The sequence below is a fragment of the Peromyscus maniculatus genome, chromosome 5 (genome assembly GCF_049852395.1).
Source record: "Peromyscus maniculatus bairdii isolate BWxNUB_F1_BW_parent chromosome 5, HU_Pman_BW_mat_3.1, whole genome shotgun sequence".
Lineage (NCBI taxonomy): Eukaryota > Metazoa > Chordata > Mammalia > Rodentia > Cricetidae > Peromyscus > Peromyscus maniculatus.
This window is the reverse complement of record NC_134856.1, coordinates 26996470-27011810: the sequence shown is the minus strand read 5'-3', so window position 1 is coordinate 27011810 and position 15341 is coordinate 26996470. Positions and strand designations below refer to the sequence as shown.

Below are 15341 nucleotides of genomic sequence, written 5' to 3'. Positions count from 1 at the left end.
CTGAAGTTTTGCATTGTATTGTGAGAGTTACTGCTTGCCAGGTCATAAACCGGTTCCAGGAGTGGAATGGGAAGGACCAAGATGGAGAAAAATGAAGATAAAGCTGAGGACGAGGCAAAAGGAGCTTAGTTGGAACTAGGACAGGACAGGAGGAAAAGGGACAGAGAGGAGCTAAGTCTGAGTACAGAACTGAAGCTGTGTAAATAGTATTTAATCTCAGAGGAATAAAGTAAACGATGAAAGAACCCGGTGTACTTAGATTCCTTTCCCTCATACTACCCCACACCGACCATAGCGTCTTCCCCAGGACTCTGGGAGAAATATTCTCAGCGCAGGCCCCTGGGAAAATTTTAAGGTCTTTAACTCACTGAGCTGGGAGCACAGCCTTTCTGTGACGTCACTTCTACACATCAGCGCCTGTTACAAGCGTAGGTTTGTTTCTGCTCTTTAATCTGTACTCCTTTGTTAAGGCTAAGGCTTACTTTTACTTTAAATTCCGTGTATGTGTGTCTGAGTGTGGGTGTGTATGCTGTGGGATGGTCTGTATGTCAAATTGCTCTGATTGGTCAATAAATAAAACACTGATTGGCCAGTGGCCAGGCAGGAAGTAGGTGGGACAAGGAGAGAGGAGAATTCTGGGAAGCAGAAGGCTGAGGCGGAGAGACACTGCAGCCGCCGCCATGACCAGCAGCATGTGAAGACGCCGGTAAGCCACCAGCCACATGGCAAGGTATAGATTTATGGAAATGGTTAATTTAAGCTATAAAAACAGTTAGCAAGAAGCCTGCCACGGCCATACCGTTTGTATGCAATATAAGTCTCTGTTTTTACTTGGTTGGGTCGGAGCAGCTATGGGACTGGCGGGTGACAAAGATTTGTCCTGACTGTGGGCAAGGCAGGAAAACTCTAGCTACAAATGGCGCCCAACGTGGGGCAAGAGTTTCCACCTAAAACCTGAGAAAAGATTCTAAAACGGAACTAAAAACAGCTTCCTAATTGTCTCTCTCAAATGAGCGGCAGCCTGCCGGTTTGAGCTACTGGCGGGTTCCTAGCATGAGAGCTTGGTCTGCAGTATGGCAGGAATGAGGCCTCTGCAAGTGGCACATTAAGCTGTGTGGTGGATTTAGCCTTTGCTAGTACAAAACAAAAAGAGGTTTCTGGGCTACACGCTGCTTGGATAAAAGCACAGACCCACGATGGCTCCCAGAGCTGGCGGAAAACGTACCACCGCCATGTTGGGAAGCTGAAGTGGGTGGAGCCAGCAGCCACAGCACCATTTCAGGCTTAAAAGGCTGCAGTTTAAAGCAATAGGCTCAAGGTAATATAAAACATAAGCCACATAAAGATGGCTACCACACAGAGAATCTGGATTATGTTCTCTTTGATATTCGTAACTGAAGAGAAACATTTGATTGCAAAAGCTGTTGAGTTATGCCAAAATGTGTGTTTTAAAGGTACCTTGACTTCAAAATTTGGATATAAGGATATGTTGCTTTGGAAAGGAGGCTCTGCTTTTGTTTCCACAGAAAGCCAGAGGCTATGGATTTGTTCCAGATTAAGATACATCAGGTTTGACCAGCCAAGACCACCTGAAAGGTCTCCGATGACACCATGGCCCAGATGATCCAACATCCAGAATCGTTTCAAGGCAACTGGCTCAGACGATACAGTCTCACGGACTACTCCATGATCCTAAAATTTTCTTTGTGTCCCCATAAGATACAGCGCCCCCCTCCAGCAGGAAGTAGTAAGAGAAGCTACGCCCAAATTCCCAAATATACCAAGCTGACTTTGGAGATGTGTAAAAGTTAAAACCTTCCTTTTAAAAAAAAGAAAGGGGAAGTGCTGTGGGATGGTCTGTATGTCAAATTGCTCTGATTGGTCAATAAATAAAACACTGATTGGCCAGTGGCCAGGCAGGAAGTAGGTGGGACAAGGAGAGAGGAGAATTCTGGGAAGCAGAAGGCTGAGGCGGAGAGACACTGCAGCCGCCGCCATGACCAGCAGCATGTGAAGACGCCGGTAAGCCACCAGCCACATGGCAAGGTATAGATTTATGGAAATGGTTAATTTAAGCTATAAAAACAGTTAGCAAGAAGCCTGCCACGGCCATACCGTTTGTATGCAATATAAGTCTCTGTTTTTACTTGGTTGGGTCGGAGCAGCTATGGGACTGGCGGGTGACAAAGATTTGTCCTGACTGTGGGCAAGGCGGAAAACTCTACCTACATGTGTATGTGTGCATGCCGTGCCTGTGGAGGACTTGAGACGTGGGAGGTTCCCTGGAGGCAGAGTTTCAGGAAGATCCTCAGTTAGGAGGTGTTAGGAACTGAATTCAGGTCCTCTGCAAGAGCAATACATGCTCTTAACTGCTGATCCATCTCTCCAGCCCCTGTTTTCCTCCATTCCATTGACCTGTTGCTCTATCTTTGTGCCATACTACTATCCCGGTTTATTTACTGGGCTTCATTGTAGCCCCCTAAGCTACAGCGGTGTTTGCTATCTGTAGAGTAAACTCTAATAGTTGATTCTTTCCTAAGAATATCTTGGCTGGATCACAACACTTTTTGTTTTCATGTTAAGCTTTAGAATTGCCTCATCAAATTCTAAACCAAAGAAGCTATCAGAATTGCACTGGGTCTATAAATTAGGAGAGAATGACACTGCTTTTCAACATTCAGTCTCCCAATCCATGAACATGGTTTATCTATCCACATACATAGAAGTTGTCTATTTTCCCTCAGTAATTTATAGTTTTCTGAACAGGAGTGGACAGGAGTGGACGGGAGGGGTGGGAGTGGGAACGGAGGTGGGATGACCCACCGATTGTGGCAGCACAGTTCCCTGGCTGGGACCCTGAACTACGTAAACGGTGAAGGGAGCTGAGCACCAGCATGCATTTGTTCCTCTCTACACTGATTGTGAACGCAGCGGGCGGGACCAGTTGCCACCTGACTCCCGCATCGTAACTGCGAACCAGAGTAAGCAAACCCTCTGTCTCTTGAGGTGCCTTGGTCAGAGCATTCGATCGATAGCAGCACTCAGAAAGCAGCTGAGGAGGCAGTGCTCTCTAGTGCATTCACAGTTCCCCATCCCTTCATTCCTCAGCAGAGCGGCACACTTGTGAGAACGGACACCAAAGTCCATAGCTGAAGTGAGCAGCCCATGGGTTTGGCCACCTGTACAATATCCACATCCCTCATAATAGTATCATATGTAATATTTTCATATCACATTATGATATGAAATCAATGTAATTACATCATATCAAATGTAATATGATATACTGTCCTAAAATAGCCCCTTTATTTATCAACTCTTTATCCTTCCCCCTTTCAACAAACCCATGGAGTTCCCTGATATAGTCACTGTCCTCATAGATTTCTTTTGTCTTTTCCAAATGTCATTTAGTTGGCTACACAGAGCACATAGCTGTTTCAGATTGTTTTCAGTTAGTAATATGTATAAATTCTTCATGTCTTCTCATACCTTGATAAGTCATTGCTTTTCACCACTGAATATCATTTTGTTGTATGTGTGTGCCACAGTTTAACCACTGACCAGTGAGAAGACAATTTCATTCCTACCAAGTTTTGGTGGTTATGAATAAAGCTACCATAAAGAATTTATATGGATTTTTATATGGACATAATTTTTCAATTCCTCTGGATTAATACCAAAGAAGACAATTGTTAAATAACAATATAGTTTGGTTTTCCAAGAAATTGCCAAATCGTCTTCCAGGTGGCTGTTTTGTATTTTTGTGAATGAAAGTTCCAGCTGTTCCATGCTTTCACCAACATTATTGGATTTTGATCATTCTTTTTTTAAAAAAGTTTTATTTATGTGTATGTGTGATTGTATGAGCATGTGTGAGTATGAGTGCTTATGTCTGTTTGTGTACCCTAAGGCCAGAAAAAGCATCATGTTTCTTTTTCTGCCACTCTCCACTTATTCCTTTGAAGCAGGATCTCTCCCTGAACCTAAGGCCTGTACTTTCTCAGCTAGGCTAGAAGCCAGCAAGCCTCAGAGATCTTCTGTCTCCACCTGCCTCAGATGCATACATGCATGGGTGCTGGGATGGGAACTCTGGTTCTCGTAGTTGTACACCGAGTCCTATTAACTCGAATCATTTCTTCAGCCCAGATTTTTGTCGTTCCAACAGGTGAGTAGTGAAATTTAATTGTTGTTTTAATTATATTTCCTTGATAGCATAGAAGTGAAGCATGTGTACATCTTCTTTGATGAGATATCTGTTAGTCTTGGGCCCATTTTAAAATCAAATAGTTTATTCTTTTCATTACAAGAGCTCTTTCTGAATCTTGGGTATATTAATCAGAATACTTACCAAAAAAGGACTTTTCAACTATTTTCTCCCTATCTGTTACTTGTTTTCTCATTCTCTTGGCATTGCATTTTTCAGAAATTTAAAACTTAATGAACAAGAACCAGCATGGCACAATAGCCTTTAGTTGTGCGGCAGTGGCACACACACCTTGGGAGTAACCAACAGCTCTCTAATCAGACTGAAAACACAGTGAACAAGAGGGAAATCAACCTGGGACTAGAAACCCAGCCAACTGCCCAGGGCTGGTGAAGTCATGGATCTTGGAGGAGAACCTGCGGCCGCCACTTTACTACACCAGCAGAATCCCTAGCTGCATTCTAAATGTTTGTCCTCGTCCCCACAGGTGAGTGCAGTCTTTGCCTAACGTCAAGGAGACTTCTCTTTGCAAAAACAGAGATCATTACAGAAAACGACAACCAAACAAATGGAGAGTTGTGGCGCCCTGTCTCAGTGGATACATCTGCAATACAACTCCCACACCTAAAGCTCAAGAGGGGGCAGAAAGATTGTGAGAGCCAGAGGAACAGGGAGTTTGCTGAGAGGTTGCATCTCCTAGGAATGTCGGAAGCCACACCCATAAGTCTCACCAATGTGATGCCTGAAAGTGAGCTGAACAAGGACAACAATAGACAGGCTAATCTGAACCAGAAGAGGGAGGTCAGGGGACAGGGAGAAGCCCAGGATGCCTCAATCCTACACAAAGAACTACAGGCAACTAAGGATGCTGAGAGTGGGAGAGATTGTCTTCCCCAAGGAAGAGTACACCAGTTTGCTAGCCGCTACCAAATGGTCAGCCCAGAAAACATAAATATGTGTGTACACACACATATGTACAGACTGAGCAGGTTGTATGTAGGTATTTAAGGAGAGGAGAGGAGAGGAGAGGAGAGGAGAGGGAGAGGGAGAGGGAGAGGGAGAGAGAGAGAGAGAGAGAGAGAGAGAGAGAGAGAGAGAGAGAGAGAGATGTGTGTGTGTGTGTGTGTGTGTGTATAAAACAACAACTAATGAGAAAAGAGGTCATGAAGGAGGGGTATATGGGAAGGTTCAGAGGGCAGAAATGAAAGGAGGAAATGATGACACTATTATAATCTAAAAAATTTTAAAGAAAGAAATAATTTAAAAAAATTTTAATGAAGTCCAATTTTACCAAATCTTTGATTCTGTGCCCTCCAAATCACAAGGCCATCTAGGCTTTAATCTCCTGGAACTCTTATAGTTTTGCATTTTGCACTAGAGCATTATCCATTTTGAGTTAATTTTTGTCTGTGTCTAGATCCCCCTACCCAACACACATAGGAGTCCAATTGATCCAACATGCTTTGAAAGGATAACTTTGCTTTTTGCCAAATATTAACAAATGATATTTTATGTGCACTTATTTCTGGGCTCTGTTCTGTCCCAAGTGTCTGTCTGTCTGTTTGTTCACCAGTGCCATGTACTGTACTCACAGACAAGCATTGTTAGTGCCCCAACCTTTCCTCTACAATCTGCTGGTGGTTCTTGAAGGGTTTACAACATGCCCCCCACGGTCCCATTTACCAGGCGGACACTTCTGCCTAGCCATTTCCGGGTCAAAGCGTCTCTCATAGCCAGGATACCCGGCGGACCCGGACATCTCCGCCTAGCAAGTTCCGGCCAAGGCATCTCGCGTGACCAGAATCCGTGACGTTACATGGCTATGTAAGCGCGCTACGTGACCATGTGATCTACGCACATGCGTGGAGTAGTGACGTGTCCTGGCCACGCCCCCAGCCGGTTTTTAAAGCGGAGCGCCATATTCCCAGTTCTCTCTTCTCTCCTCTTCCTCTTCTCTACGCACGTGTCTCTCCCACAGGCCTGCGCACTCTCTATCCCTGTATTTCTAATAAACTCTTATAAGCGGATTCTGTCGTGTTTCGTGACACTTCCTTGCAGGGTAAGAACACAACGCAGCTAAATAACTAACAGTTCCTCCTGTTTGTCTCTCCAGTTAAACACTGGACCCAGTTTTTGGTGCTCACAAAATTACTTGCTGGGACTTTAATTGGGTTTGCATTGAACTCACACATTGTGATGATTAGTTTTGTCAATGTGGTATCATCTAGAATCTTCTGGAATAGCATCTTAATGAGGGGCTGTCTGGATCAGTATGGCCCATGGGCCTGGCTTGGGGAACTGTCTTCATCATGCTAGCTGTGCCCACTGTAGGCGCCCCACTCCCCAGGCTTGGGGATCCTGGACTGAGCACTAGCACGCAAGCATGCCTGTGCTCTCTCTCTGCTCTCAACCGTGGGTGGGACCAGCTGCTTCAAGTCCCTGTTGCCCTGATTTCCCATAGTGATGAACTCAAACGTGGACCCATGAGCCAAGGGAACCTTGTCTCTTCCACGTTGCTCTTGTCAGGGTGTTTCATCACAGGAACAGGAAACAAGCCAGGTCACACACTGAGTTGGGAAGAACATTTTGATGCTATTTAGTCTTCTTAACCATAAACAGGGAATATCTGTATTGGTTTGTTATACTATGATTTCTTGTATCAGAATTTTAGTTTTCTTTATGTGGGTCTTGTACATATTATGAAATTTTTACTCACAAATTTCATTTTAGGGGACTGCTAACATAAGTGGTATTAAGCTTTTAAATTCAAATATCAGTCTCCCTGTTCAGGTGCAGAAAAACTATCACAGTAGCAACTGCTGCTGAAGAAGCTATTTGCATTAGCCGATGGCTGCCGTTCTTCTGTATGGGAAATCTGTCCTTTCCCTACTACAATTCAACTGTTATTTACTCCAGTATGGACTCATGGATGTTTATTTGGTACACTGGGTTATGATGCAGTAATATCTGTTTATTTTCCCTCAGTACCTTTCAGCTTTAACCATCATTTGCCCCCCACCACTGCTGTTTCACCTCTTGGCATTTTAACATTTTCTGGCACTCCCTGCTCATTGTATCTACCACCTGGTTGAGTCTGTGTTTCTCTAAATAAATCTGATTCCTTTGTATTGGAGAAAACTTAGCAGAAACCAATATCAGGGCCCTTGATATCTCTGCACTTGCAAAACATTGCTTCAAGGTCCTTTTGTGTAAAGGTCTCCACTGACATGGACTGAGCAGAGAATGAGGAAATATACAGTAACCTGTATATAGACACATACACATAACTATTTCCACATATCGTTATCTCTAAGTAAGTTATCATCTACACTAAGCAAGTATCTAATTTTGATCATTATGACAGGGGTCATTTCTAGACTCTACTCCTTATCATTTACTTCCTGTTCCAATAAAAACCTTGGCTTCCACCACCTATCACCCATTTGCTGAATTGTTCAGTTCTAGCTTCTGCATATAATAGTTTCAGAAATATTGCTCAAATCGAGTGGGAAACAACTTTGCCAGTCATAAAACCTGCTTATGCCCAGCTCCTTTATCTTTACAGCCCCCTCCCACTGACCTCAGCCTTTATCACATGCCAGTGAGCTCATCTCACAGAGCCGTAGTTCTCGGTCTCTTTATCCTATTTTTAGCTTCTCAAACCCCTGAATGTTTTCTCAATCTGCATAAAGTTCACTCTTTATGCTATGAAGTGCTGTATGTTTTGACAAACATTTAACGTCTTGTATTCACCAGTATGGCATCACACAGAAGAACTCCACAGACCTGAAACATCAGCGTGCTTCATCTGTTCAACGCTGGCCCATCCTCTGGAAACAGTGATCTGTATAGTGTGTGTGTGTGTGTGTGTGTGTGTGTGTGTGTGTGTGTGTGTGTGTGTGTGTGTGTGTATACAGTGTTTGCAATATACAATGTGTAACTTCCTACATCTTTTCATAAAAATATGGATCTAAGACTCATCCTCAGCTTTTCACAGCCTGGTACCTCATATCTTTTTTGTTTTTAATCACTGGATAATACTCTATTGTATAAATATAGCATAGTTTGTCTGTTTACCTATTGGTTCCTCCAATCTGTGTCCATGATAAAGAAAAGTATCATAAAGATTCTGCGTTGGTTTTGTATGGGTGTGGACTAAGTTTTCGTGCTCCTGAGCAAATACCTAAGAATGTGCTTCGGAAGTAACACAATCAGACTGTTTCACTTTGTAGGACACTGACTGTCGCCCACTTTGCTTAAACAACAGGTCCTCCAGCACCCCAATGGCTCAGGTCTCCCTGGTGACTTTTCCCTCACCTGATGAGAAGCTCTTGGAGGGACCATGAGTTTTTAGAACCGGTGTATCAAATTTCAGACCTTAAACATAGTAGGACCTAAATAAGTATTTGATGAGTGAGCAAGTAGAGCTTCAAGACTTCAAAGTGTGTGCTGAGGGCTGGGATTGTAGCTCCTCAGGGAGCACCTGTCTCGCGGAGGGGAGGCAAGGCCCTGTTTTCACCCCACGGCTGCACAGCAAATCCTAGTGGCGCAGAGTGCCACTGTCTCAGCAGCTCCAAAGTGCAATGCTCCCCCATTCTAATCTTGGTGGGCAACAAGGATTGACCCTAACCTCGTACCAGTACACGTCCCTTATTGTGCATCTCCGACCCCCAGCACGCGCGCAGTTTTTGTACATTAGGAATTTTATGAATTAAAACTGCTTTAGAGTGAAGTGATCGAGGCTTCCCCCAGGTTTCTTCTTCTTGTGCCGTATGCTAATTTCATTCTGTTGCCCGGATAAAGCACTCCGACCAAAAGGATCTCCCGGGATGAAAGGGTTTTACTGCATTTTACACTTACTTCATAGTCCATCCATCATTAAGAGAAATCGGGGCCGGAACTCAGAACAGGGACCTGGAGTGTAACTATGAAGGAACGTCACACCTGCTGCCTCATGGTGTGACTCACTCACAGGATCATGCCTTCCCACGTCAGCTGATAAGTCAGTTCCTCACACGCATGCCCACAGTCTGACCTGGGTATTTCCTCCCTTGAGACTTTCCTGCCAGATGACAGTAAACTGAGGCAAGTTGACAGTTAGGCTAACTGAGAACAATTGGTGTGGTTCAGGATGTCATTGCAAACACAGGATGAACAGTGCCAATGTAAAGTGTCGTGTTCTAGGGCAGGATTTCCCTGGCTTACTGCATTTTAAATGACCATTTCCATTTTTATTCGGATGCCCTCACTGCCCCATAAACAGTCCCTGTGACCATGCTGTGCTCCTGCATTTGTACAGTCTTTACATGGAAGAAGACTTTTTAGTATCATAAAAAATGTCTCCCTACTGTAGCACGAATCTTAAAATGTCTTATTAATGAAAACAAACCTGGAGCCAGGTATTAGGGTGAATGCTGGAAGATCAGAGAAGCAAAACAAGCCACAGCTACCTCACCTCCCCAGTTCCTCAGCTGATCCTGTTTCTTCAGACTGAAAGCTTCTGTGTCCTCACCCACATGGTTCTCAGCTGAACTGTTTGTTGCTCAAAAGCCTAAAAGCTTAACCGGCTCTAGTTCCTGGTTTTCACCCCTTATATACCTTTCTGCTTTCTGCCATCACTTCCTGGGATTAAAGGCATGAGTCACCATGCCTGGCTGTTTCCAGTGTGGCCTTGAACTCAGAGATCCAAGTGGATCTCTGCCTCTGGAATGCTAGGATTAGAGGCGTGTGTGCCACCATTTTCTGGCCTCTATATCTAGTGACTGTTCTGTTCTCTGACCCCAGATAAGTTTATTAGGGTGCACAATATTTTGAGGAACATACTACCACCACAAAAAAACTTTTGTAAAAAACCATTTGGATCTCTTTTTTCTTCCTTTGGTTTCTATGGAATATTTTTACAACTTTCTGCTGTCTTCTTTTGTCTAAAATTTTAAAAAGCTTATAACTAATACAAGAAGAACTATATCCAAAAAGTATATACAATATATACAGTCAAGAATTACATTAACGATGTCTAGTCCATTAACAATTGACAGATTCAGACAAAAAATTCCATTAATATATAACAATGTCCAGTCCATTAACATTTGACAAATTCAGAAAAAAAATTGTCATTACTTATCCTATTTAAAACAAGTAGTTCCTTTTTAAAAGTAGATTTAAAAATTGACCTTTTTATCTTATCACATCCATATTCTCTCTTTTTTCTTTTCATAAGAGATTCAATAATCTACCTTTTGTCATTTTTATGTCTTCCCTTTTTTCTTTTTAGAGTAGATTCAATGATCTATTCATTCTATTATTCCTTTATCTTTTTTCTCAGAATAGATTCAATGATCTACCTCTTATCTTTATTCTCTTCTTTCTTTTTTCTAAACAAAAACTCTGAATCTAATCTCCTTGTTCAGCTTTTTCCCTGACCATTAACAATTAACAGCTTGTAACCAACCATCATAAACAACAACAATATCCATAATTCATTAAACAACCAAAAACCTCCCATCCCACATCTTGGGAATGTGGGCATCATTTTCTTAAAATGACTTCCTGCTTTCTGGGAGGTGAAGGCATCTTTAGGGAATCCTGAAAAGAAAATTTTTGGGTTAATTGTCAAGTCCTGTATCATTTGTCCAGTCGCTGCATAATGAGAAGGTGCAGGGCTTGTTTCAAGTCCTTGTTCAAGTAGTCTGTCAGGCTGGATCATCTCAGCTAGCCATCTCAAAATTGTCCTGAGTAGTTTGTAGTGCAAAGTCAATCTTTCCGTGGTGTTAATTAGCTTAATGGCTTTACCATAGTCCATGTGGAATCATCTTTGTGGAGTCCCGGCTTCCTTTTGAAGATTCCAAATTTGCTGTTAGTCATGGTCATAGTTCCCTGCAGACTGTGTGTGTGTGTGTGTGTGTGTGTGTGTGTGTGTGTGTGTGTGTGTGTGTGTGCGCGCCTCCTCTGTGGTTTGGAGGAATTACAGTCTGATAAATGTCTGTCTCTTGGAACCATGAACGTTCTTCCCTAGAAGAGAGTATCTTCACAGCAATTTCTCCCCACCATTTGTCTTGCCAAACTTTTCCAAACTGACCTTTGCCGATGCTTTCTTGTAACACGATGGTCCTGGCAATTCTTCTCTGAACAAGAAGCAGTAAACTCTTCGTCCCAGGTAGCAGCATCATTGCAGTCACCAACATGATGAGAAGGAGCCAGCAACTCGGAGCAGCAGTCTCTGCCTCCATGGTCCCACCACTGTTTCTGGCTCAGCCTGGCCGAAGCTTCTCCTGAGCAAGCCTCCTAGGTCGGCCTCAAGCTCGAGATCCTCCTGCCTCTGCCTCCTTCAGTAAATCTTACTGGCGTGTGCCACCACAACCAGCCGAGTGTAGCTCAGGCCTGAGCTGGGGCCCACAAGGCCACAGGCAAGCAGCTTTTTCATGAATTTGTACCACGAACGTTGGCCGCCAGATGTAGCATGAATCTTAGAAAGTCTTATTAATAAAAACAAACCTGGAGCCAGGTATTAGGGTGAATGCTGGAAGATCAGAGAAGCAAAACAAGCCACAGCTACCTCACCTCCCCAGTTCCTCAGCTGATCCTGTTTCCTCAGACTGGAAGCCTCTGAGTCCTCATTCAAATAGATCTCAGCTGAACTGTTGCTCAAAAGCCTAAAAGCTTAACCAGCCTCTAGTTCCTGGTTTTCACCCTTTATATACCTTTCTGCTTTCTGTGCTCACTTCCTGGGATTAAAGGCTCTTGTCACCACACTTAGCTGTTTTCAGTGTGCCTTTGAACTCACAGAGATCCAGGCAGATCTCTGCCTCTGGAATGCTAGGATTAAAGGTGTGAGTGCCATCCTTTTCTGGCCTCTATATCTAGTGACTGTTCTGTTCTCTGACCCCAGATAAGTTTATTAAGGTACACGATATTTTGGAGAACACAATATCACCACACACTACAGTTTCGCAAAATTTTTAATTAAACAGCTTTTGCTTGGAACTTTAGAAGACATTTCTCCTCTGGACTAAAATTAGCAAAGAGAAAGATTAAAAACAAAAGCAATAAAGCATGCCGTCGGTACTTTGCAACCAAGCTCGACCTGCTCTTCGCTCTCATTGCTGCATTTTAGCCTCTAACGGGACAGTAGCTGTGCAGTAAGTATATTGAAGTGTCTGAGATTCCAAACACACCCAGATAAATGTCATAAGCATGTGCCCTTCTGTGGTTTTCAATGTTCTGGGCTTCCTAACTGGGATGAATCACACAATGAGAAACAAATTCAAAGTTATGTGCATTTTCACCACATTTTAAGGTCTATTAAACATATTAAACAATAACAAGTTTGTTGTATGGGTCTCTTTGGATCCATGTGTTTTTAGAGCGGATCTCAGTAACATATCAAGATCCCGTACCTGGCCAAGGATCTCGCCAACAGCCTGAGACTTCGCAGAGGAACCGCCAAAGCTGACTGAAATGGGGACAGGCTTGAGAGCTCTTACAGAGAGCTGGGGAAGGTGGGATAATGCACGTGATTTCAGAGAGAGAGAGAGAGAGAGAGAGAGAGAGAGAGAGAGAGAGAGAGAGAGAGAGAGAGAGAGAGATGCAAGGCCAGAAGGCATCATCTCTCCTAAAGCTGGAGTTACAGCTACTTCTAAGCTACCCAACATGCATATTCTGGGAACTGAACTCTGGTTCTCTGCAAGAGCAGCCAGTGCTCCTAAGAGTTAAACCATCTCTCCAGCCCCATAACTGCCGTTTAGTAGAGCCATACATGGGTTATTCAAATACTGCATCAGGAATTGGAGCCAATAATCCAAGGTATTTTCAAAGACGTTTCCAGAATTTGGATATTTGCTAAATAACACCAAAAGAGACAGATTTCATAATTAGCCCTGGAGTTTTTCGGAGTCCAGACTTACACTTTCTGCTCATGTGCACTGAGCTACCTATAGGCTTCTGGCATGCAGCGTTTTCAGGCATCTTTGCCCAGGGGCACATGCTTTCCTCGGAATGGTGTGTTTTTCCTATTCCCACCACGGGGAAGCTTGCCTTAGCTCTTTCCAGAAGCCCTTACTATGCCAAACCCTCTTCATCAGGACCTGCTGGTGAGACCTCCTTTCCCTGAGTCGGGTGCTCATATCTGTTGCTGCAGAATTGAATTGGCATTAATTTTTGACTTTGGCCTACCACAGGGCCTGGGGTCCCAATAAGCCCTTGGGAATACCTTTGGGCCTCAGCTCTTGTGAGCACCCTTAAGTCCTGGTGTGCACCCTTGGTGGGTTTGCTAGCCTTTCCCCAAAAGGAAGGATTACAGGAAACAAAAGAGATTCTCAGAAGCCACATTTCAGGCCCAAGGATGTGAGTCGGGTTGTCAGGTCTACAGTTTGATGCCCAGTACCACACGTGTAATCTGGGTGTGCTGGCTCATGCCTGTGTTTCCTGTACTAAAGAGGTGGAAGATCCTGAGTTTACGGTTGCTCTGGGCAACAGAGTGAGTTTGAGGGAGTCTGGGATACAAGAGACCCAGTCTAAAAGAGGGGGAGGGGCAGCAAGATGGCTCCAAGGATAACAAGCCCAATAACCAGGGTTTGATTCCAGACACTCACCAGATGGAAGGAGAGAACTGATCCCGGGAGTTGTCCTCTGACCTTCCCACGTGACCACACACACACACACACACACACACACACACACACACACACGCACACAATAAATGTAATAATAGACAAGTTCGCAAAATAGAAATATCTATGTTAGTCAAACTCTCATATTCATATCTTCCAGTAATAAGTTGTTATATACCATTTTGGATTGGAGCCGTGCTGGTAAGTGACATGAACACAGGAAGCAGACGGTTAACATCTTTGAAGTCTCCCCATCTCTCCAGCACCCCTTTCTAATGGCACCTGTCTCGGGATCTTACCGTTTGTACTCAGACTGCTGCTGGCCTGGTCTTTGGGCCAGTCGGCTGCAGGTGGCTTCATCCAGTTGCTTTAGCCGGTAACTGCCTGAGTAGGTTGTCACCGAAGAAGCGGTCCACCGCGTCTCCTCCTGCCACAGTTCTCGGGCCTTGCGTCTGATCAGCTCGAACTCTTTAGAAGTGAGAGGGCTGAAGGGGAGCAGGATTTCTGGAGCCAGGTAGAAGAAGTGGGACATGTCTAGGAGAGGGCTGCTATGAGTTGCAGCTTTTCAAGCCCTGGGCATAGTGAAGCGCTCATCTCCTTCTAGTAGTAAGAAGCTATCGACCGACCGGGCAACCAAGCTTCTGAAATCTGACAGGTCACAGAGGGGAGCTTAACTGTCTTAGGTACAGTTACCAGGCAACAGGTCAAAAATTCCACAAATACTGCCTCCATTCCAAACACATGGATTTTCACTCACTTGTAAGTCATCCAACTTCTAGCTGTTGGACTAAGAAAAATACTGCTTCATAATTATGGCAAGAAAGCACTGGGCAAAATTACTTGCCTATTGATACTATCTATGTAAATAATGTAAATCTGAAAGATGGTGGCTTAGGAGATAGGAGCTGAAGATGAAAGAATAGTCCCTGAGGACCTAACCTCATAGAGCTGGGAAAAGAACATTAGCTGTTTGTGATGTCAACAACAGGAGACTCAACAGTGTCCGTGAGTCACAGAGCAGTCGTATGCCTGCTGGTCGGGTGACAGGACAGCCATTCTGGACTGTTAAAATAACAAGGAACCCGGCATACAACCTCAGGTTCTGATACAGTCAGCCCAGAGGGTTACCGTTAAAAAGCCAAGTCCTGAGCATTGTACAGAATTGCCAGGTTGAGAATCACAGCAAATGCTGAGAAACCACAGAATTCAGCCCTGGACTCAGGAATCCTTCCTGCATAATTGCTCTCTACACCGTTAGTGTTTGCCTGGCCACACTTCTCCAGCTCCACCAACAATTCTTCGGCAAATCAGAATGAAATCGAAGTTTTGTTTGTCCTTTACTTTGTCCACTCCTGGAGCAGCATTGCTCAGTTCTTAGCGTCTGGCCAAGCCACCCCTCAGTTCTTCCTAAGCCTGGTTCTGCCTCAGGTGACTGCAGTGGTGCCGAGAAGCTGTGTTCCAGAAGAAAAGCTGCCTTCCCTGACTTCAGAAACTGAGTCCCAGGCAAACCCAGGAATCTGCATTTAAAA

At 44.1% G+C, this 15341-nt stretch overlaps 1 protein-coding gene across 1 annotated transcript in view; it reads right to left on the bottom strand.

Moving 5' to 3' along the window:
- The window catches only part of C5H4orf51 (chromosome 5 C4orf51 homolog), a 36501-nt gene extending 21766 nt beyond the window's left edge, over positions 1-14735 (bottom strand). Inside the window, exon 1 of the mRNA XM_006971727.3 lies at positions 14112-14735. Coding sequence (XP_006971789.1) covers positions 14112-14344 — 233 coding nt within the window. The 5' untranslated portion in view covers positions 14345-14735. The remainder of the gene's footprint in view (positions 1-14111) is intronic.
- Positions 14736-15341: the final 606 nt, after the last annotated feature.